Genomic DNA, 23,640 nt, shown 5'->3' on the forward strand with positions numbered 1-23,640 from the left:
CTAAACAGTGTGCCCAAACACCGGCAATGTTTGGTTTTTCATAATATGTCCCCTTTAACTGACAGTTAGTTGAATGCATGCTAAATATATATCAACTAACTCACTGTTGAATATCAACTAAACATCTACTAATAGTGCAACTTATAGTTAACAGACAGTTAGTTGAATCCTTGTTTCTTATCTGTTGAACAAGCTCTGTTGAATATGAACTAACAATCTACTAATAGTGCAACTTACAGTTAGTTGAATACATGTTACTTATCTGTTGAGATAGTTCTGTTGAATGTCAACTCATTCACTGTTGATATGCAACTGCATATCTACTGAAGTGATATACACTATACATTTGGATCGTTTTGAACAGTTTGTTATTAAATACAGTCATCGCTGTGTCCGTTTGATATGAAATACAGTCAGATTTATTAGTTAAATGACACAAGTGAGAGCTGAAACATCCCTACGGTAGAGCTAAGAAGGCTCTGCGGGCGCTCCGGACCAACCTTACCAACGTATGACGTACGAAAGAGATTCATAGCAAAGAACGTTTCGGGAAACAGGCAAAACGTTAAGTAGGAACTCTACGTAGGGGTTACGAATGACGTAGCGTTAAGAAGGCTCTAAGAAGGCTTTGGGAAACCGGCCCCTGAACTGCACAAACAAAAGAAACAACGCAGAGAACTGGAACGCCTTCGCAATAAAACTGGACTCTCTGTACACCACCAAGCATACAAAGAGCACACCCACCTGTACCAGACTGCACTCCATGAAGCCCGCTCCACCTTCTACTCCAAGATCATCCACTCTGGCTCCTCAAACCCCCGCACTCTGTTTTCCACCATAAACAAATTCCTAAAACCAATGGACAACATCCCACACTCCTTCACCCCTGACAAATGCAATCATTTTCTATAATTTTTCCACTCAAAAATTGGAAAAAATACACAGCAAGCTAACCACCTCCTCTCCCACCTCCCCTGACCCGAAACTCTCAGACCCCCTTCTTGCAGACCAAAGTTTTTCCTCATTTTCACCCATAACAGCATATGACCTCACCAAAATGCTATCTGGCATCAAACTCTCCTCCTGCCCCTTGGATCCCATCCCCTCTACCCTTGTCAAAGCCTGTCTCTCCAACCTTACCCCACTCATCACTGCCATTTTAAACTCCTCCCTCACCTCTGGTACGGTACCCCATTCTTTCAAACTTGCTGCCATCACACCAATCCTCAAAAAGCCCGGCCTGGACCCTGAAAACCCTGACAATTTCCGACCCATTTCAAACCTCCCATTTCTCTCCAAACTACTTGAACGTTCTGTCGCCATACAGCTCAAACAACATCTCCACTTAAACCAACTGTATGAAACAATCCGGCTTCAGAACTCACCACAGCACGGAAACAGCTTTACTCAAAGTTACCAATGACCTCCTGCTCACATCTGACTCTGGCTCACTCAACATTCTCCTCCTCCTCGACCTCAGCGCCGCCTTTGACACCATCGACCACACCATACTCCTCAGTCGCCTGCAATCATGCATTGGCATCACCGGCTCCGCACTTTCCTGGTTCAGATCATACCTTTCAGACAGATTGCACTTTATTTCCATCAACAATTGCAAATCCATAACCACCCCAGTCACACATGGTGTCCCGCAAGGTTCCGTACTTGGTCCCCTTCTGTTCATCCTCTACATTCTTCCCCTTGGCCACATCATACGCCACCACGGACTACAATTCACTGTTACGCCGATGACACCCAGCTTTACATCTCCACAGCAACCATCACTCCTGCCATTCTCTCCACCCTCACAACCTGCCTTACTGCAATAAAAACCTGGATGAACAACAATTTTCTCAAACTCAACTGCAATAAATCGGAAATCAACATCATTGGCCCCGAATCCTGCCTCCCCTCCACCCAAGATTTCTCCCTTTGCATTGATGGACACACAGTCACTCCCTCCCCCCTGGTCCGAAACCGTGGAGTCATCCTAGATCCTACTCTCTCCTTCAAATCCCACATCAAGAACATCACTAAAATATCTTTCTTTCACCTCCGTAACATTACACGCCTTCGACCCACTCTCTCCCCCTCCACTGCAGAAACACTCATTCATGCCTTTGTCACCTCCACCTACAAAGCCCTCAACAACCTTGCCCCCCCCCACCCCCCACCTTACTGACCTCCTCAAACAACACTCCCCCACTCCCCAACTCAGATCATCAAACACAAACCTTCTGACCCCCATCACAAGATCAAAACACCACACCCTAGGAGACAGACCTTTTGCCATTGCTGCCCCAACCCTCTGGAACTCCCTCCCCCCAAACATCCGAAACTCAGACTCAATAAACTCATTCAAAAGCCAACTCAAAACTCACCTCTTCAAGAAAGCATATGACACCTGACTCTATTTTGAATTTGTTTTGTATCTTGTTTTCGTGTTTTTTTCTTTTCTTTATGTATATTCTATGTGATGTAAAGCGTCTTTGAGTGACCTCCAAAAAAGCGCTATATAAAACCTATTATTATTATTATAATAATTGAAAGTAAGTCTCTAGCCCATTCCTGTGAGGAGTTATGTATTTTTAAAGAAATAACAAAAATGCTCAAACAAGGAAAAAATTATACACTTTAAAAAATAATAATAATAAAAAAACATGTATAGGGGAGAGTGGCCTAAGTTGTGCAACTTTTCACTCAAAGTGACTTTAAAGTAAGGCCTTGACAGTAAAGTCTCCAACTCAAATATGTACATATATTTCAGGGTGTTGTGCATCCCTGGCAATAAACACTTTGGATCTGGAATAAACTGTTGAAGAAATATAGCTTTCGGAAAAAAAGTTGTCTTGATGCACAACTTGCCCCCGGTGTGGTGTAAGTTGTGCGGTTGGAGAGAATACCATGGGGTGAATTGTGCCATTGATATATATCTCATAAACTGTAATGCAAGACAAATCCATTAGACAATCACTTATTTAAGGTGTATTTAAAGTAAATAGTTGACAAAGATTGAAGGACAATTTTCTTAAACAAGGCCTAGCAGATCTAATGGTTTTACCTGCAAAGCTCACAATGACAAAGTCACCATCATCATCTTTCTGGCCATCTGAACTCTCATCAGTGGTGTCGTTAAGTGGAATGGAGATGTCACTCTCTTCTGAGCTACTGTTCACAATCACTTTCTTTTGGTGACCAGCGTATACAGCCATGCCACTGGCACAACTCTCAGAAATGTACTTTGCACTAGTTGCTCCGTGCTTGTGGAACCAACTGCCACCTGACAAATGTGATTCCCCTACATTTCTGTCTTTAAATCAAGGCTCAAAGCCCATATGTACACCCTGGTGTTTCCTCCCCATTAACTATCTTACCTCTGCACTACTATCTGTGTTTATGTGGATGTATGGGCTTTACGTCTTTTATTTTGGTTATTGTTATTTTACCTTCATTGTTTACCTACTGAATGCACTATGTACAGCACTTTGGACAGTGCAAACTGTCATAAATACATTTTACTTACTTACTTATAACTCACCCAGGCCCTTTTGCACAAATCACCCCAATCCCAGAAATTTGGATAATAAGCATGATGCAGCAATTTAGGGCTGACATCGTGCTAATTGTATAGACTCAAAATGTTGCATACCAAAGCACTAAAACATGTGTCAAATGTTTTCAAACTTGTCTATAATTATTCAGACACAATAATCAAAAAACCTTGATCATGGAAATTTTACTTTGAAAGGCAAAACACAGTTTTTTGAGCTTAAATGTGCTTATATCTTATTCCTTGTGTCTCCCTTCTTTACAGGATGAGACAAATGGATGGCTCTTCTTAAATATGTGGTCACATTTCCAATTTCTTCCACAGTTTTCTAGAAACAAGGGGTGGCACAACTTCCAAAATGCACAACTTAGGCCACTCTCCCCTATATATATTTTTTAGTGCTGCACAATGAATTTACTAGCAAGCGCGATCTATGCTTGTGCATGGTCATAACTGCGCGAAAGTCCCCGATTTTTGCGGTAAATAAATGTTTACGTGTCTCCAAGCATTTCTGTATCAGCTGCTCTGTGTGTGTATGTGTGGGTGTGCCGCATTGCGTGCGCGACCGCAACACACGTAACTACGTTATGCACTCCGCGCTGCTCTATGGGGATATTTAGGATTCAGGTACAGGAAAGTTTAAGACTCCACATCACCGTGGCAACACAACCTAGTATTAAACAGAACAGGAAAGCCGGATGAATGCACGAGTGATGGCCCAGAAACATTTCAGTAAGTTTAAAGATTGTGACACACTGTTACTATCTTTGACATTTGGAGATATGCATTTAGTTATTTTCAAGGGGAAAAAACATTGTAATTATTATTTCAACTATTACGTTATTTTTAAAACAGCATGCTAGTGTAGGCCTTCAAGATTTTTTTTTACATTTTCAGTGCTGCTTTATTTTTATGTTTTAAATTGGGAAATACATATTCCAAAACAATAAATTACCTCTGTATTTAATTTATCTGAAATCCTTTTTCTTTCCCATATTGCTTGAAACCTGTGGCCTGCTTAATCATGTGGAACGTCCTTGTTAAGTAGATTTCCTTTGATTGGGCTTACTTAGCAAACTGATTATCACAGGTGTCTGCAGGGCCGCTGCTAAGCTTTTGGGTGCCCTAAACTGAAATTGTCAGTGATGCCCCCCCCCCCCCACGGATTATGAGATAATGGGCCCCTGGGTTTACACTCTTAAAGGGCCCCCCACTTGTCCCTATGCAGTCAGGTACACTGAATTTTCTACACGGATACATACAATTAATGGCAAAAACATATTAAGGAAGTCAGTGTTTCCCACAGGATTTTGGGGTATTGTTGGAGGGACCCTGTACCTTGTTGGGTTGTCCGGGGGTATGCCCCCCCAGAATTTTTTTTACCTTTTTAAAGTAAAATGCATCAATCTGGTGCACTTTGTGAGGACATAGAGACTAGAGAGATATCAAATCCTGAGATGCAGAAGGAACATTCTTTTTCAGATTTTTCTTAAACAGGCAGCACTCTTTACTCTGCAACTGTAAAAACAGTAGATTGGTCTGCAGACCCATGTTCTATGATGGAGGGGCCCATTTCAACAGATAAAGGGTGGATATGAACAATTTAAAATTCACACATATAAAGCTTATTTGTGTATGTGTGAGGGGGCCTTCAACCCCCTTAGACAGAGCTACTAATGCTGTTGTTTTTAACTTGCTTTTGTATTTCTCCCCTACTAGTTGAGGGGCCCATGATGATTTCTATCTTGTTACATTTTAATGAGTACTTATATTTAGGCTATTCCTTTTTGGACCCTGTTATTGACATCAGTGACTGAGCTCTTTGACTATGCAACATGAAAAGTTACTATCAGTATCTCTGGCTAAGGGCCCCCCTGACCCCTTGGGCCCCTGTGCCTGTGCCCGGTGTGCCTGTGCAGTAATCCACCCCTGGATAGGTTACACAATTAAGAAAAAGCAACGATGGGCCTGTTCATAACTAATTTATATATTTTTTGTAATGTAATGATTATCATGAACTTTAAAAAAATATATATATATTTTGGGGGGGCCCCGGACCATCTCTTTTTCCTTTTTAATAAAAAAAAAATATATATATACAGGTCCTTCTCATATAATTAGCATATTGTGATAAAGTTCAATATTTTCTGTAATGTACTGATAAACATTAGACTTTCATATATTTTAGATTCATTACACACAACTGAAGTAGTTCAAGCCTTTTATTGTTTTAATATTGATGATTTTGGCAAAAAAGTAAAGAAAAACCAAAAATCCCTATCTCAAAAAATTAGCATATTTCATCCGACCAATAAAAGAAAAGTGTTTTTAATACAAAAAAGTCAACCTTCAAATAATTATGTTCAGTTATGCACTCAATACTTGGTCGGGAATCCTTTCGCAGAAATGACTGCTTCAATGCGGCGTGGCATGGAGGCAATCAGCCTGTGGCACTGCTGAGGTGTTATGGAGGCCCAGGATGCTTCGATAGCGGCCTTAAACTCATCCACAGTGTTGGGTCTGGTGTCTCTCAACTTCCTCTTCACAATATCCCACAGATTCTCTATGGGGTTCAGGTCAGGAGAGTTGGCAGGCCAATTGAGCACAGTAATACCATGGTCAGTAAACCATTTACCAGTGGTTTTGGCACTGTGAGCAGGTGCCAGGTCTTGTTGAAAAATTAAATCTTCATCTCCATAAAGCTTTTCAGCAGATGGAAGCATGAAGTGCTGAAATCTCCTGATAGCTAGCTGCATTGACCCTGCCTTTGATAAAACACAGTGGACCAACACCAGCAGCTGACATGGCACCCCAGACCATCACTGACTGTGGGTACTTGACACTGGACTTCAGGCATTTTGGCATTTCCTTCTCCCCAGTCTTCCTCCAGACTCTGGCACCTTGATTTCCGAATGACATGCAAAATTTGCTTTCATCCGAAAAAGGACTTTGGACCACTGAGCAACAGTCCAGTGCTGCTTCTCTGTAGCCCAGGTCAGGCACTTCTGCCGCTGTTTCTGGTTCAAAAGTGGCTTGACCTGGGGAATGCGGCACCTGTAGCCCATTTCCTGCACACGCCTGTGCACGGTGGCTCTGGATGTTTCTACTCCAGACTCAGTCCACTGCTTCCGCAGGTCCCCCAAGGTCTGGAATCGGCCCTTCTCCACAATCATCCTCAGGGTCCGGTCACCTCTTCTGGTTGTGCAGCGTTTTCTGCCACACTTTTTCCTTCCCACAGACTTCCCACTGAGGTGCCTTGATACAGCACTCTGGGAACAGCCTATTCGCTCAGAAATTTCTTTCTGTGTCTTACCCTCTTGCTTGAGGGTGTCAATGATGGCCTTCTGGACAGCAGTCAGGTCGGCAGTCTTACCCATGATTGCGGTTTTGAGTAATGAACCAGGCTGGGAGTTTTTAAAAGCCTCAGGAATCTTTTGCAGGTGTTTAGAGTAAATTAGTTGATTCAGATGATTAGGTTAAGAGCTTGTTTAGAGTACCTTTAGCTCTTTAATCAGCTGGTCAAGAACTGCAATTTTCACTTGCGCAACATCTCCAAGCTCAGACACATGGTCTCGAGCCACGAGCTTGAGATGATTGTCCACACTTGTGTGTCCTCACGATTGGACTACTGTAACAGCCTTCTAACATGCCTTAGTAAAAAAGGCTTGGCTCGTTTACAAGTTGTCCAAAACTCGGCGGCGAGGCTCCTGACCCGCACCCACAGGAGAGCCCATATTTCTCCTATTTTGAAAGCTTTACATTGGCTCCCTGTCGCATACAGAGTAAACTTTAAAATCCTGGTGCTGACGTTCAGGGCTCTTCACGGTCAGGCTCCTGATTACATTAAGGGCCTGATCCAGCCTTATGCCTCCACCAGGAGCCTGAGGTCCTCCACGCAGAATCTCCTGATGGTTCCTCGCACTCGTTTTAAAACCAGAGGAGACAGATCTTTCAAGGCTGTTGCTCCTCGTCTGTGGAATGACCTGCCCCAGTCCCTGCGCATTCTGGACTCTGTGGATATTTTTAAGAGTCAGCTTAAGACGCACTTGTTCAAACAGGCTTTCTAGATCCATGTCTATGTACTCTGTATTATATTGTATAGTATTATATTTTGTACGTTCTTAGGAAACTCTTCTTTGTAACAGACTCTGTATATGTGTCGTTTTATTGTGTTTTTTTTAATGTGAAGCGCTTTGTGACCCTGGTCTGCGAGAGGCGCTATATAAATAAACTTTACTTACTTACTTACCTTTTCATGATATGCTAATTTTTTGAGATAGGAATTTGGGGTTTTCATGAGCTGTATGCCAAAATCATCAGTATTAAAACAACAAAAGACCTGAAATATTTCAGTTGGTGTGCAATGAATCTAAAATATATGAAAGTTCAATTATTATCATTACATTATGGAAACTAATCAACTTTATCACAATATGCTAATTATATGAGAAGGACCTGTATATATATATTTTATTTTTGGGGTGCCCCCCCAGGAACTTGGTGCCCTACGCAGTCTGCGTACTCTGCGTATAGGGAGCGGCAGCCCTGGGTGTCTGAGATTGATTTCAATGATCAAGAGCATCTTGTCAATGATTGTATTCCTCTGTGATTTTCTATTCTTTTCTATACATATGAAATCTATTGCATGATGTCCGTCCTGGGAGAGGGATCCCTTCCTCTGTCACTCTCCCTGAGATTTCGCATTTCGTTTAAATACCGTTATTAAAGCAGCTAAGCTGATGCTTCAAGCTACTGAGATGGTTCGACCCAGATCACCTGGCTGACGCGCTTGTTTTCTCTTCACTATTTGCTTTCTTGAGTTGTAAATAATATCATCCGAACTTCTTCTTGTGTAGCATACAATAAGTTTATTCCACCGTGCAATATTTACATTCAAAGTGCAGCTTCATAGCGATGCAAAACAATAGCGGTCAAAAACCGTTTGCCCTTCCAGGTCAAACACCTGTCAATCATCAGTTCCTGTCATGCCTTTGTAGGGCAAGATTAGACTGCCACCTAATGGCCACACAGTGCATAACAGACGGACACTTGTAGATAACATTTGGCTTCTACAACCGTTAAAAGTAAGCTAAGGGTCTGAGGGCAGAGGGTGTCATACTATACGGAATGTGAGGCAAATGTCTATTTGTGATATTGGGCTACGCAAATAAAACTGATTTGATTTGAGTTTCTCGCCTAACACTTTATTTTACAAGATCACATTGATCACACTATCTCTGCCAAACTCTAATTTTAACCAAAAGCACTTGAACACATCACCATGTAACGTGCCGTATAATGTCTCTTCTACTAATCCCAGAGGCTGTCAGTGACGTACGCTGCCTTTTTTTGACAGGTTCTTTATTTCACATCACTCACACAGGACACTCACACAGTGACGCTAATTTCAGTTAGCGTGTCAAAAGCGTTTTCCACGGTCTCGGATAGCTCTGCTACCGGTGAATGTAAACACGATCTCTTCCACAAAATGTTTTAAATCCGTCAGCAACTTACACCTAAACGAGCTAAAGACTATGTAAGATAAAAAAATGCCCTTAATTTTGGTTGCAAAAACAAATGCTGCTGCCTTCAAGCTGTAACCAATAAAAACAATTTTCACAAAAAAAAAATATTAAAGATAGACCAAAAGTGACATTGAAGAGCGATGCAATGACTGTGTGACACTGCCTATGTGTAGGCTACATCTGTTTCTGTGTCTTTACTTGACGGGTTAGCATGCATAAGCTAATACCTGCTTCCCATGGGCACTGCACTAGTAATAATAACTAGAACTGCAAGCAGTTATTAACAGGGGCCAAGCCTCCAACGCAACTCGGGTCCCGAGTGTCGTCGACCGCGGCGCCGGCCGCTCACTTCACAGAATCCAGGGTTTGTAAAATTTTGAATGTGGAATGTTCGGTTTGGGAGTTATAGACCAAAAAGAAAAAAGATGCAGAGAAATAGGCTCAAATGGATAAGGAGATAGGGGAGAGTGGCCTGAGTTGTGCCGGTGGGGAAGTTGTGCCACCCCTTGTTTCTAGAAAACCGTGGAAGAAATTGGAAATGTGACCACATATTTAAGAAGAGCCATCCATTTGACTCATTCTGTAAAGAAGGGAGACACAAGGAATAAGATATAAGCACATTTAAGCTAAAAAAAAAACGGTGTTTTGCCTTTCAAAGTAAAATTTCCATGATCATGGTTTTTTGATTATTGTGTCTGAACAATTATAGACATGTTTGAAAACATTTGACACATGTTTTAGTGCTTTAGTATGCTACACTTTGAGTCTATACAGTTAGCACGATGTCAGCCCTAAACTGCCGCATCATGCTAATTATCCAAAATTCTGGGGTTGGGGTGATTTGTGTTATAAGTAAGTAAGTAAGTAAAATGTATTTATAAAAGCACATTTATGACAGTTTGCACCGTCCAAAGTGCTGTACATACAGTAGTGCAGGGGTGGCCGAGCCGCATGCGGCTCTTTGCCCAGCTTCGTGCGGCTCTTCAGTTCATATCAAATTATGTGATTATAATTTTTTTTTTTTTATACTTTTTTTTTTGTGTGGGCCTATGTGTGTGCATGTTCGCAAACGTTTCATGCGGCTCTTACGTTCGTTTTACATGTTGTCTATTATTTCATTTTTTATTTTATTAATGTGTAGGCCCTATGTGTATGCCTGTTCGCAAATGTTTAATTGAGGACGCAACATAACGTTCGCAAACGTTTGGTGCGGACGCAACATAAAACTGCCTGCTCAGCTTGGAGGGAGGTTTTCCGTGAGTAAACTATTTGTGTCAAGTTCGCTCCGAAACAGAGTAGGAGAGTTCATATTTTTTGTTGAACGTTATGGCAGGCCATTCTGCCTTATATGCCAGGTGTCATTTGCGCATTTCAAGGCTTCAAATCTTCGGCGCCACTTCAGCTCTCTCCATGCTAAAAGTAAGTCCCACAAAGCAACATGCATAGTAAGAGAAAAACGCTATTTTAAATTGTTATATTTTTGTTTGTGGACTTAGTTGAACTGAGAGTTTGTGTGTGAGGCAGTGCACACAATGTTCATTGTTGAAAATGACTGCCCTGTCGTCTTTAGTACTGTAGGAGTCCAGTCCCGTCATTATCACAGGGGCGGCCTTAACGATCTGGGGGCACGTTTCAAGTCCTAGTGTGGGGCCCCCTGTTTTTTTTATTTTTTTTTATTTTTTATAAATAATGCTTGTGCATGCATGTGCAAGCTCCCCGCGAAAATAAAAACGCCCCCCCCCCCCCTGAAATCTTACTGGCCACCCCAGTGCCCCCCCCCCCCAGTTCAAATGTTATTTTTTATTTTCATTTTATTTTTTTAATTAAATTTTTTTCCTGATATGTATCCTAGTTCAGAGATGATATGTATTTTTTTTACTTTCTTAACTTTTTTTGATTGGTAGTTGCCAAGTTCATCACACAAACACTCCAATCCACTGATATGAGATCAGTTTTCAATTTTCAATTACTAAATTAATGGTAGGACTGTGGCCACTAGAACTGGTCTCTGGTCAGCAAAGGTCTTGAAAACAGCATAAGTGTGCTTGTGACATGCGTGCCACCCATGCATGTGTATAGGCACATGTCCCAGCAGATTTTTGAAATCTGAATAAAAAAATTAAAGTTTGTAGTTAGCGAGTGTAACATGTTCTTAGCAAGGACAGACTTTCATAAATAAAGGTTTATTTTTTTAGCAAGATATTTGGTCAAAAGCTAGTGGTCATCCGTCCCTCTGTGCAGTTGTTAAGCATCTGGCTGCTAGCAAGTTATGTTGTCTTGCTAATTTTACTATTCATCTGAGCTGAAATAAATATTGACTTTTTCCTTTATTATTTTTGCCAGAATGCACCAGAATGCTTAGATTACATGTTAAAAACACAAAAAAAATCTTCTGGGGGGGGATGCCCCCAGACCCCCCTTCAGGGGTTTAGTTTTCTGACAAACATTACAATGGATACTAACATGATTTGGGCATTTGGGATTATAAATCATCTTTGAATTGGTTGTACACCATATCACATGCTATTCATTCAGGGGTGCGATGGCCATCCCACTCTAACTCTGTGGCCCACCTTGGCCACCCCCAGTCAAAATTTCCTGGAATCGTCACTGTGTGTACCCGTGTGTACGATGTGGCTCTTTGCAGTAACACAGTAAAAAATGTGGCTCTTTGTCTCTGACTGGTTGGCCACCCCTGCAGTAGTGCATTCAGTAGGTAAATAAATAAAAATAACAATAACAAAAATAAAAATAAAAGACATAAAGCCCATACATTCACATATAAACAAAGATAGTAGTGCAGAGGTAAGATAAAAACCAGGGTGTACAGATGGGTTTTGAGCCTTGATTTAAAAGCAGAAATGGAGGGGGAATCACATTTGTCAGGTGGCAGTTGGTTCCACAAGCATGGAGCAACTAGTGCAAAGTAAATTTCTGAGAGTTGTCCAACTGGCCTACGCTGGTCACCAAAAAGAAAGTGATCGTCTACAGTAGCTCAGAAAAGACTGACATCTCCATTCCACTTAACGACACCACTGAGGGGAGTGACATGCAGAGAACGGCCGCGGGCTGGAATCGAACCCGGGTCCGCTGCTGGCCGAGGCCCTTGGGGGGGACGCCCTACCAACTGAGCTAAGGGCGCCCCCGTGGATATAAAGTTTTTAAAGACATTTTTTTGGGCATTTTTTTATGCTTTATTGATAGTGTACAGACAGAGTTGAAATGGGGCAGAGAGGGGAGTGACATGCAGAGAACGACCGCGGGCTGGAATAGAACCCAGGTCCGCTGCTGGCCGAGGCCCATGGGGGGGGACGCCATACCAACTGAGCTAAGGGCGCCCCCATGGATATAAAGTTTTTGACTGTGGGATGTTCGGTGTGGGAGTAATAGCCCTAACGCGGTTTCCTTGGTGTGGCGCCACCTATTGGCCGGCATGTCTGAATTTTTTTTATGCTAAAAGGGCAGGGTTCTGAACTAGACCTGCTATTCGGTTTGTCGGGCAAACTTACGGTTTGGGCTGTGAACACGGTTTTAAGGGACTCCGAATAATAATAATAAAAATCCTTACAAAAAGCAACAGGGCTCCATGCCCAGCAGGGCTTGGGAACCGCGTTGCTCTGCAAAACGTGGTCCCAGCTCCTGCTCGGGCTTGGCCCCCTAATAATACTGAACTATCCCTTTAAAGGTCTACAGTGAGACTGAAGATGCACAGTGCAGGGTTGAGCTAAACAGTAAGTTAGATTTAAATGGTTGAGAACAAATACTGTTTTGTGGCAGTAAATAGGGCCAAGGACTATTATTTCATTAAGGGAAATGTTAGAAGGTGAAGCTTCAGTGCCAAAGGATGTTCTTTTGTATCCACCTTTCAAATAAAAACATCATTCAGCAAAAACAAACCAGATACATCATGTACAGGTGCCATCAAAAGAAAAAATTCAAAGTTTACCTTGCAGGGGTGCATGAGAGCACAGAACTCAGTACGAAGCATTTCAGTGACGTCATACGAATGTTGCAAAGGCGAATGGTTCTGATTGAGGCCAAAACCTCTGCGGTTAATCTGGGATTCTGGAACTCATACAGAAGAACCAGCAGATCCATCAGCTCCTCTGGTGGCTGTGGCTTGCTGAGCTCTGCCATCAAATAAAATAAAAGATTATCATATTACATACTGTACAGATACATTGTATCTATACAATGCAGCGGCAGTGGTGAAGTGGGTAGGGAGATCACCCGCCTACCCGCCACATGTCGAAGTGTCCCTGGGCAAGACACTGAACCCCAAATTGCTTGCGACGGTTCAGAGGGCGCCTTGTAGGGCCCTATGATATCCGCGATAACGAAAACGCGGACGGAATCACAGAATCAGGCAATAAAAACGAAAATACTGTTAACACGGAATGCAGTGGAATTTGCCATTCTTTTGGTGAAATTCGGTTTCCATGGGAGAGGGAAACAACACGGGTGAAATTAAAGCAGAACTAGGGAACAAATTTGGTTTGGCGACATCTAAAGGCCAAAATACTGCCACGAAAAGTAGAGCCTGGCTGCAGTACCGGTAATGTAACACACGGCACCAGACCCCGTTCAGAAATCCGTCTTTTCAATGTTAATTTATTAATTTATCCATATTCGTAACTCTGGAATGTACACAACTTAATTTATTGTTAATAATATGGACTGTTTGTACATTCGGCATATAATTAAAGCATCTAAAAGCATGTAATCATGTTAATATTTTACTGTTTTTAAGTTATTAATGCCACTCGCTCCCGCTGATACACAGCACAGGGATGTCTTATAAAGGGAGTGTTGTTGCATTATGGAACGACCGCTGCGGTACAAAATTCCAGTCTCAACAATGTTTCCTACACGCAATTTTAACTCTAGTGTCTACAGCCCGTTGTTGTCATGTAGTGTAACTTGTGTTTATATGTGTTACATTATTCAACTGTTTGTATTTGTTTCAACTCACACTGCTATGTAACCACTAGATCAGGCCTTTCTTTCTGATACAATCATATAGTAACTGAATTGATTTGAAGCTCCTTTGGTGAACTTTTGTAGTAAGTTCACCATATTTAAATATGTCTACAAACTTCAAACACTCCAGAATCCAACAAAACTTCTCTGTGATGTTGGAGTGAGATTAAAGTCATACAGTGCTGCGTGAAAGTATCTGAACCCCTTGAGCCTTTTGGAATTGTATTGAGTTTAACCATTATTTGTTCATTTGAATCAATACCAGTATTTTTTATATGAAAAAACAGATGTTTGTTTATCAGTTCCACATTTTTCTTTTCCGGAAATCAATTGTTGGACCATATAAAACAAATGATTTGCCAACTTTTGTATGTGCAAAAGTTTGTGAACCCTGAGCTGCATTGCTTAAATCAAGCAGGTAAACACAATCAGGTGGGACAAAATGAGTGATGAAATGGACCAATGTAATGAGAGATCTTTAGGGAAGAAATTGGGCGACATTAGATAAAAAAAAGAGATCAAACCAGGTCAGTTTAGGCTCACCAAAGTGAACCCATACAGGTCAGACATGCCAAAAGGGAAAGGAAATCTCAGAGGATCTCAGGAATAGAATTGTGATGTTGTACCTTTGTCTGGGGACAGCCATAAATTAGTTTAAAAAAAGTTTGAGCTCCATCGGTCCACCGTGAGGCAAATCATCTACTTTAAGAGTGACTGAACATCTGCCTAGAAGTGGACTTCCTTCAAAAATATCCACAAGCGCCACAAGAAAAGTGATTTTTCAGGTTAAAGCCAACCCAAACATTACATCTGGAGATTTGCAGACCATTTGCCACCACCAATCTTCACTTAGGAGAAGCAGGTGCGCCGAGATCGTTTTCCGGCATGTGGCAGTGTCACGGCGACCACTGCCATACCATGGCTTGAGCCGTTCAGTAACGGTAATGCCAGTCCAAAAGTGATAAAATATAGTGAAAAAATTCTAAATGTCTAGTCAAGGGATGCAAAGAATAACCCGGGCGGGACGCGAACTCGGGTCTATTGTTTCATAAGTAAACTCCTTACACTAGACAGATGCTTCACTCCCGGCTATATATAGCAACCTGCCTCTGTAGTCAGGGCTAATTCTCTGTTATCGACCTGCTCAGGAGGCTATGCTAACTACCGTGACCGGAGCAAGTCCGACTGTTTTATAAAGCATCTGTCATTTCAAAAGCAACAACTAACAGATCGCACATATCCTTACAACGGAAAGGACCAGAGACATGAATAAATCAATTTATTTACGACGTTATGTTGTGATATAGTGTCAATAAAGACCAAATATATTTAGCTTTACCTGCCTCTGCCGTAAAGGCAATACCTGTCGTGAAATTATAGGGGGGAGGCGCGGCGTGCCGGTCGCAGAATACCACTTTTGGACTGGCATTACCGTTACTGAACTGCTCAAGCCATGGTATGGCAGTGGTCGCCGTGACACTGCCACATGCCGGAAAACGATCTCGGCGTCTCAGGAGAAGGTTATTTTGGTGGTAGGCAGAGTTGCGTTTTTCGCCATTACATGGCAGTTTTGGTTATGACCAAACAGTTAAATTTTCGAATAATAGAATAACAGAATAGACTTCCAAAATACTTCAGGTATCTCCAGGTGCTCTCTGGAAGGTGTGACAAGCAGTTTAGTTCTTTTTTGGGAGCAGAGGTTTCTTCAGCAACCCTCCGATGAAAGCCATGTTGACTGAGTTTTCTTCTTTATCTGTCCCAGATGCTGAAGGGTCTTAAAATCACTACATGTAATGTTTGGGCTGTCTTTTTTTTTTTTTTTTTTTCCATAAACGATTTTTATTGAATTTTCTTTTTTATGCAAACATACAAACATTTACAACAACCCCCACCCACCCCAAACAATCCTTGGACAGATGGAAATGACATTAAAAGCAAACAACAACAAAAAAAAGCAGTAAAAAAAAAACATGAGTATTTCACCTTAAAGCTGCAGTTGATAGTTTTTTCACTGTAATATTTGGCAAAACTGTCATAATAGCCATTCAGCTATATGTAGGTGAAGTGGTCTGAAAATATGTTTTCATCACTTTGCTCCACCCTGCCTCTGTGTGCTGCCCCCCAAAATTGCCACCGCTCATGAACATTTTGACCAATCAGAGCGAGGTCAGATTCTCCGTTCTTATTGGCTGTGGGACCTTGGCAACGACGTTGATGCGTCAGTTGCGTGAGCGTTCACGACCCTAGCAGTCTGACACTAGCCTACTGTTTGGTACTAGGCTACTACGGCGGACAGTGAGTAGCAATGTCTTCACAAACGAACCCTCAATTTACCATTCCCCGGATACCAACAACTAACACCGCTAAGACAGCAAAAAAACGATGAAAGACGAATGTTGAAAAGTTAACTGCTAAAAGGGAGACGGAGAGAGCTCGAAAAAAAGTACACCGGCCATGTCTTCTTGCCCTATCACGTCAAGACCTCTTTGTCGCTATATTTAGTGACTTTTCAGCCCCACTGGCGATTTTTTTTTCAAAACAGCGACAAGCAACAAATCTAGCTTTTTTTTCTGGTGTTATTGGTGACTTTTTTCGCCAAAGCAAGTATCGCCTCTTCTCAACGAGCAGTGGAAGCACTGACAGGCAGCCCGCTCCTCGCGCAGCAGCAGCCCTCCCCCCCTCCCAGCTGCGGTCAGAGCAGGAGATACACACCTCTCCGCTCTGTTACAATTAGTTTGCTATCTTGCCTGGCTGTTACAGCTACTTTTGTTAGGCCTACCAGCACACTTACAATGATTTTAAGCTAACATACATGGTATGTCTGTGATTAAAATGTATGCTCAATATGTAGGCCTACGTATGTAGTTATCATTACTAATATTTAATCACCTCGGAATCGGACATGGTGTTTGTCTCATGTCAATGTAACTGAATTCACATGAACGTGCATAGCTGTCGTTCGGAGGGAGGAGCTACAGCAGGTAGAGCGTTGGGAAAGAGCCGTTGGGATCCCAACGGCTGAAAACGGCTGAAACTCTCAACTGCAGCTTTAATATAGACAATATAAGAGAAAAAAGTAATAGAAATCTAATCATTGGGAAGCAACTTAAGTTTATTAAAGTGAGAAATTAAGAGGCGCCACCTACGATCAAATTTGTACAGAGAGCCTCTCAGGGAATATTTAATTTTTTCTACCTTAACAAAGAACATAACATCTTTCAACCATGAAGATGAAAGGGGAGGCTTTGGAGATTTCCACTCAAAAAGTATTCTTCTCCGAGCTAGAAGAGAGGAGAAAGCAATAACATCTGCTTGCGCACTCGAATAAGTAGAAGGCACCAAGGGGACCCCAAAAATGGCTATATAAGGACATGGTTGAAGATTTAGCTGCAGGACGTCAGATAATGTTTTGAAGACAGAACACCAAAAATTGTTCAGTCTTGGGCAGAGAAAAAACATATGACTGTGGTCAGCCGGGGCAAAGCCACACCGGTTGCAACTATCGTCTACGTCAGGTTATATTTCTGCCAATTTGGCTTTAGAAAAATGGATCCTATGAAATACCTTAAACTGTATGAGCCCAAGGCGAGCACAGGATGAAGTTGAGCTCATTCTGTCGATTGCCTTAACCCACCAGTCATCTGTGAAATCCACATTTAATTCTCTCTCCCATGCAACCTTAGCTTTGAGCACAGGTGTGTTATTGAGCGACATAGGACCGCTATATACCCGGGATATAAGAGCCTTCTGATCGGAACCTAATTTAAGTAATTCATCCCAGGGCAAAGCGGGGGGTGGAGAGGGAAACGAAGGATACTGCGTGCAAATGAAGTGTCTTATTTGTAAGTAACGAAAGAAATGCGAACGTGGCAAACCAAATTTTTTAACCAGATCTGTAAAGCTGGAAAAAACTCCACTTTCATATAAATCCAAGAGCGAATTAATGCCTTTTGCTTTCCACAGAGAGAATGATGCATCTAAAACAGGGGGGAATAGGTGGTTACCAACTATGGGAGCAAGTATAGACGGGGATGAGAATTTGAAATGACGCCGGAACTGATACCAGATCTTAAGGGAAGCCAACACAATTGGGTTTTTGGTGTGCTTGGACGGGACAGTTGGAAGAGGGGAACACAACAACGCCGAAAGAGATGATGACAAACAAGACTTTGATTCAATGGACCCCCAAGAGGTGTTAACAGCATGGAACCAAAACAACAGCTTTTGAATATTAGCTGACCAGTAGTAGTACATAAAGTTTGGCAGGGCAAGGCCCCCTCCGAATTTACTAATTTCTAGTACATTCCTACTAATTCTTGGGTGTTTTCCTGCCCAGATGAATGATGTAATAAGCTTATTCAATGATTGAAAGAAGGATTTTGGTAAAAATATTGGAATGGATTGGAATAAGAAAAGAAATCGGGGTAAAATTGTGATCTTCACAGAGTTAATTCTGCCTGTCAGCGTCAGAGGGAGACTACCCCATCTCTGAAAATCAGATTTAGTCTGGTTAAGTAGGGGAGTGAAATTTGCAGCCAAAATAGCTGAGATGGACGAAGTGATATTGATCCTTAAATATTTAAACCCTGAGCGGCTAATATTAAATGGCAAATTCAACTGCTGGAGGTCAGAGGGGGGAATGTTAAGAGGGAAAACACTCACTTTTCTGCAGATTGAGCTTATACCCGGAAAAAGAACCAAATTCATTAAGAATAGAGATAACAGACGGAATAGCCGTGGCAGGATTTGCGACTAGAGCAAGAGGTCATTCGCATATAATGACACACGATGTTCGATTCCTTCACGATAGATTCCCTGAAGTAGGGGGGAAGAGCGCAGGGCTATGGATAGTGGCTCGATAGCTAGCGCAAATAAAAGCGGACGGGGGAGCCCTGTCGGGTCCCGCGTGATAATGGAAAATAATCAGACCGAGCGTCCCCAGTGCAAACACTTGCCTGGGGGTCAGTGTATAGAAGACGAATCCATGAGCTAAAGCGGTCACCAAAACCAAATTTTTTAAGAGCAGTAAATAAATACAGCCATTCTACTCGATCAAAGGCCTTTTCGACATCCATTGATATTACAACTTCAGGACTTTTAGAGTTTGGGGTCGAATAAATTATGTTCATTAATGTTCTGATGTTGAAGAAAGAATGACGCCCTTTAATGAATCCTGTCTGCTCCTTTGAGATGATATCCGGCATAACTGCCTCGAGACGATGTCGCTAAGACCTTGACATCAACATTGAGGAGAGATAAAGGCCTGTAGGACCCACAACAAGTAGGGTCTTTATCCTTCAATAGTAGGAGAGAGATTGATGCCTGGGTCAGGGTAGGTGGTAGAGTACCCCGTTCGATTGACTCACTATATACAGCTAGAAGACGTGGGGCTAGTTTGCTACTAAATTTCTTAAAGAACTCGGTGGGATAGCCATCAGGGCCAGGGGCTTTGTTACTTTGCATTGAGTTTATTGCATCAACTATTTCCTGTAGCACCAATGGCAAATCTAGGTTGTGTCCAATTGCAGGGTCAATAGTGGGTACATTGAGATTATTAAAAAAACGGTCCATGGTGGTGTTGTCGGATTGGGAGTCGGATTGGTAAAGAGCTGAATAAAATGTTTTGAATGTTGCATTAATATCGGAAGGGGCTGACAGGAGAGCACCGAATGGGTCCTTAATTTGAGTAATGAGACGTGAGGAAGCTTGGCGCTTTAGCTGATGGGCGAGCAAACGACTACCCTTATCGCCATGTTCATAGTAATTACTGCAAGATTGCAAAAGCATACGTTCTGCCTGCCTAGTGGTAAGCAAATCAAACTCGGCCTGCAGACCCAAGCGCTCCTTGAACAGTTCAGGACTAGGGTTACTGGCATATTGGTGGTCTAAATTAAGGATCAGGTCCGTGAGTCGAGTCCGATCAGCTTTATACAATTTAGTTAAATTGGCAGAGTAAACTATAATTTGACCTCTAAGGTATGCCTTTAGAGACTCCCATAGTAGAGAGTAAGGGCTCACTCACACTAGTGCCGTTGGCCTGTTCCGTGCTGCAGGAAGATTCAGCACGATTCCCCCCCTCCCCACTCCCCCCCGCAGGCCTGTGCTCACACTGCTTGTGGCCTGGGCACGATTGCACCTTGCCAACATCACCGTGCGCGTTTAGGATTTGGAGCGTAGTCTACTTGTAGGCTATACGACTGTTTGTGAATATTTTCATCCAGCCAAATTTGCATCATATATTCCACTTCCACATTAGAGCAACGAGAATCCTTAAGCTATTGTTTTTTTTAAAAATGTAGCCTTGACGTAATAGGTCGTGGTGGACAGTCTCATATTTGTGCAGCACGCTGTTTATTATTAATATAACGGCCCGTCATCAGACCATACGTACCGGATGGTTTTATACACATCGATCGCTCCATCAAATCCAAGTCAGAACTTTTTGTATGGGCAGAGATTGTTTTTTTAAGTGTCTTTATAAAGTTTATTGTTAAACCTTAGTGTAGGCTACTGTTTCCTTATCACCGGGCCGCGGAGTCCCGTTGTGTGTTGTTTTGTGTTCGTCTCCACCGCCGTGCGTAAAGGCAGTATTATGACAGCTGACGGGAGGAAAAAGAAAAAAATCATCTGACGAACGTGAGTAAACACGAGAACCTTTTTGCTTTGCTTTCTGTGGTCACCTATTTAGCTCTCTCCCTCTTTTATTAGCACACACCTAGGCCTACACACACGTTAATTCTCACACATTTTATGTAGCTACAAGTCCAAGTGGTGGGCAATTCTGGTGCCGACTAGTAAGGCAGCGGGCGTTAAAGGACTATGCGCATCCTTAAAGGCCCTGGCAACCCAAATCCACTAAATCCTTGTAACTATGTTATTTGGGGAGTAAAATGAATGTTAATATGTATATGAAAGGTTTTAGGAATAGCTGCCAACCCCCCGCAAACATACTTCCATGTCAGTTGGTCGAGCATTTGAAAAATCCTGATTCGAATGTCGCATGACAAGCCGTTTTCACACGCATCTCCACTCCAACATACATTGGACTTCTCGTTAGAAAATTTCAAATTCGAATTTTGGCTTGGAGTTTTGTTTTCACACGTCACGCGATTCTTAAAGACTATAAAAACAATTCTATGCCATCTCTCTGGTGCCGCGCAAGTGATACAGACTGTCTCTTTGCGCCTGAGCCTACACTCAAAGCCCCGTCTGAGCGAAGCAGCGCGCACCCCGGTGAAACACTGTGATGGTGACGTTCACAGTGAGCCCTCGCCGAGCCGCGGTGCAGAAAAACTATGTGGTTTAAGACTAAATGATCACCGGGGATTCCTGCACGTTAACGGTGTAGAGGGGACATGCTTTCACGAGCCGATTGCATGTCCCGAGCCCTGATACACAGAGACATGTCTCCTAACTGACTGCGCCGATACATGCCTCTGACACGTCGACTCACAACATAATGAGTCGAGGCTTTGAATTCAGTGCTGGGGATGTGGGGCCATTTCACGTGCCTCTTTTTCCTCTCGTCACTTCGTTCTCTATCAAAGCGCACACACCTCTGTCCGGCCGCATCTGAGTGCGCAGCCAGTGCTCCACCCGAAAATAAATAAAAAACAAGTTGGACACAAGCCCTGAAGCTGAATGATCGCTCTGGTAACGGTCAGTCCATAACTGGACGCTGAATATTAGACCCCGAATATAAAACGACCCGACTTTTTACGACGTATTCCCAGGGGGAAACCCCTTCTTATAATCGGCCCAATACGGCATGTGTCACCGCTGCATGTAACAATATTGCATTGGTGATGCATTTTTTTTTAATCAATGTAGCGAGTTATTATTTAAGTGCAGGCACAGCTTCTTTTTTGTCAGCACTCCCTTCTGAGAATATGTTTCCGCGGCTATGCCTGTAGCGTACTTCAACAGCGGGTCTCCACACTGTTGAACCGTATATCGCATCAGCTCACGTGATGAGAAACATAATCAGACTCCGTTTTCTCTCTCTCTCTATTCCCACTCCTATCCACAGAAAAATCTGATTTTAAAAATGCATATGCCTTAAATAAGATAGGGGATTTTTTGCAAGTTAAATGGGAAATAAACTAATAAGAGATAGTCTAACAATAGCCTAAATATGAGACAGAGATATTTTTATATATTTTCATTGTGACACAGACACTTGTTTCAATTAAATAGGTTGCGGTTGTGGTGGGGAAAAAATAGCATACAACTAATTGCAAAGCTAGCCTATATAGGCTAATAATAATAAGTTACTTTCTAGCAGGATGCAAGTGATTCTGAGCTGCGCTCTCAGCTGTGCCAAAGCATTCACCGTTGCTAGGGAAACCAGCTACCGTGCAGCAGTGTGAACTGCCAGTCAGGCTCATTGAGCATTTGCAACATTTTCAAGTTTGCGTTTCGTTGTGTGGTGAATCTTTGGTCTGAACTGGGCTAAACCTGCTCAGCACCGTGAGTGAGAGAACGTTCCCTTACAGAACGTTATTGACCACGCCCACACTGCCCTGCAAAATGTTCTAGACAGCAAAAAAGCAGTTTTTTTAGACGAAATTTTATAATATTTATGAAAATAAATTTTTAATTGGATAACTGTAAACAGCTTGTAGAGAAACACAATATTAATGTCATATATTTAGGTCTCTGGGTTGCCACGGCCTTTAATAAATTCACGTCAGGAACTCCGCCTGTGAGCTTGCTTGTGCGCTTGCTTGTGCGTAATAACGCCACCAAAATTTAATCGATGCGTATTTAAAGCTGGGAGGCTGGTAAGTAATCGGTTTGCAAAGAGAGCCTCTCAGGGAATATTCAAAGTTGGGAGCATACACGTTAACCAGTAAAACAGGTGTCTGCTGTATGGTACCTGTTACAATCAAATACCTTCCATTGGGATCTGAGATTGAACTACTGGGAATGAATTGTGTTCTCTTATGGATCAATATAGCCACACCCCTAGCCTTAGAGTTAAAGGTAGAGGATATGAACCTGGGGATATGAAAAGAGCATTTGTCCACATTTGTATACTCACAGCAGGCAATCGTATTTACTACGGACTCACACCCAATGTAGAGATGTAGTTAGATGCCTCAGAGACGGACCGCAACCACTTTCTCTCGCCGCTCTGGAGAGTAATGCGCAGCTTCGCAGGGAAAAGGAGAGAGGGTCGGAGACCGCGCTGATAAAGCTCAGCCATGACCCGCTTGTATTCAGCCCGCTGCTTCAAAACGTCCGTGCTGTAATCATCGTAGAACCGGAGCTTGTGGCCGTGGTATTCCAGCTCGCCTTGTTTACGTGCCTCTCTCATGATCAAGTCTTTAGTCTGGTATCGGTGGAAGCGGATGATGACGGGACGTGGTCTCTCACGGGGGCCAGGTTTGGGTGCCAAACTGCGATGAGCTCTGTCCAACTCCGGGGAAGAAGGGAGAGTTTGATTACCAAAAACCTCAACGAGAAGCTCGGAGAAAAAGGCGGTGGGGCGTGCGCCCTCAAGTGACTCTGGTAAGCCCACAATACGAACGTTCTGTCTCCTACTTCTCCCTTCCAAATCCGATAGTTTAGATTTCAGCGACT

At 42.6% G+C, this 23,640-nt stretch overlaps 1 protein-coding gene across 2 annotated transcripts in view; it reads right to left on the reverse strand.

Moving 5' to 3' along the window:
- Positions 1 to 23,640, reverse strand: part of nlrx1 (NLR family member X1) — a 162,110-nt gene that overhangs the window by 53,208 nt on the left and 85,262 nt on the right. For both annotated transcript variants that reach the window (XM_080025146.1, XM_080025147.1), the window contains one exon: positions 13,022 to 13,205. In XM_080025146.1, coding sequence (XP_079881272.1) covers positions 13,022 to 13,205 — 184 coding nt within the window. The remainder of the gene's footprint in view (positions 1 to 13,021; positions 13,206 to 23,640) is intronic.

Source organism: Ammodytes marinus, assembly GCF_949987685.1.
Source record: "Ammodytes marinus genome assembly, chromosome: 3".
Classification (NCBI taxonomy): domain Eukaryota; kingdom Metazoa; phylum Chordata; class Actinopteri; order Uranoscopiformes; family Ammodytidae; genus Ammodytes; species Ammodytes marinus.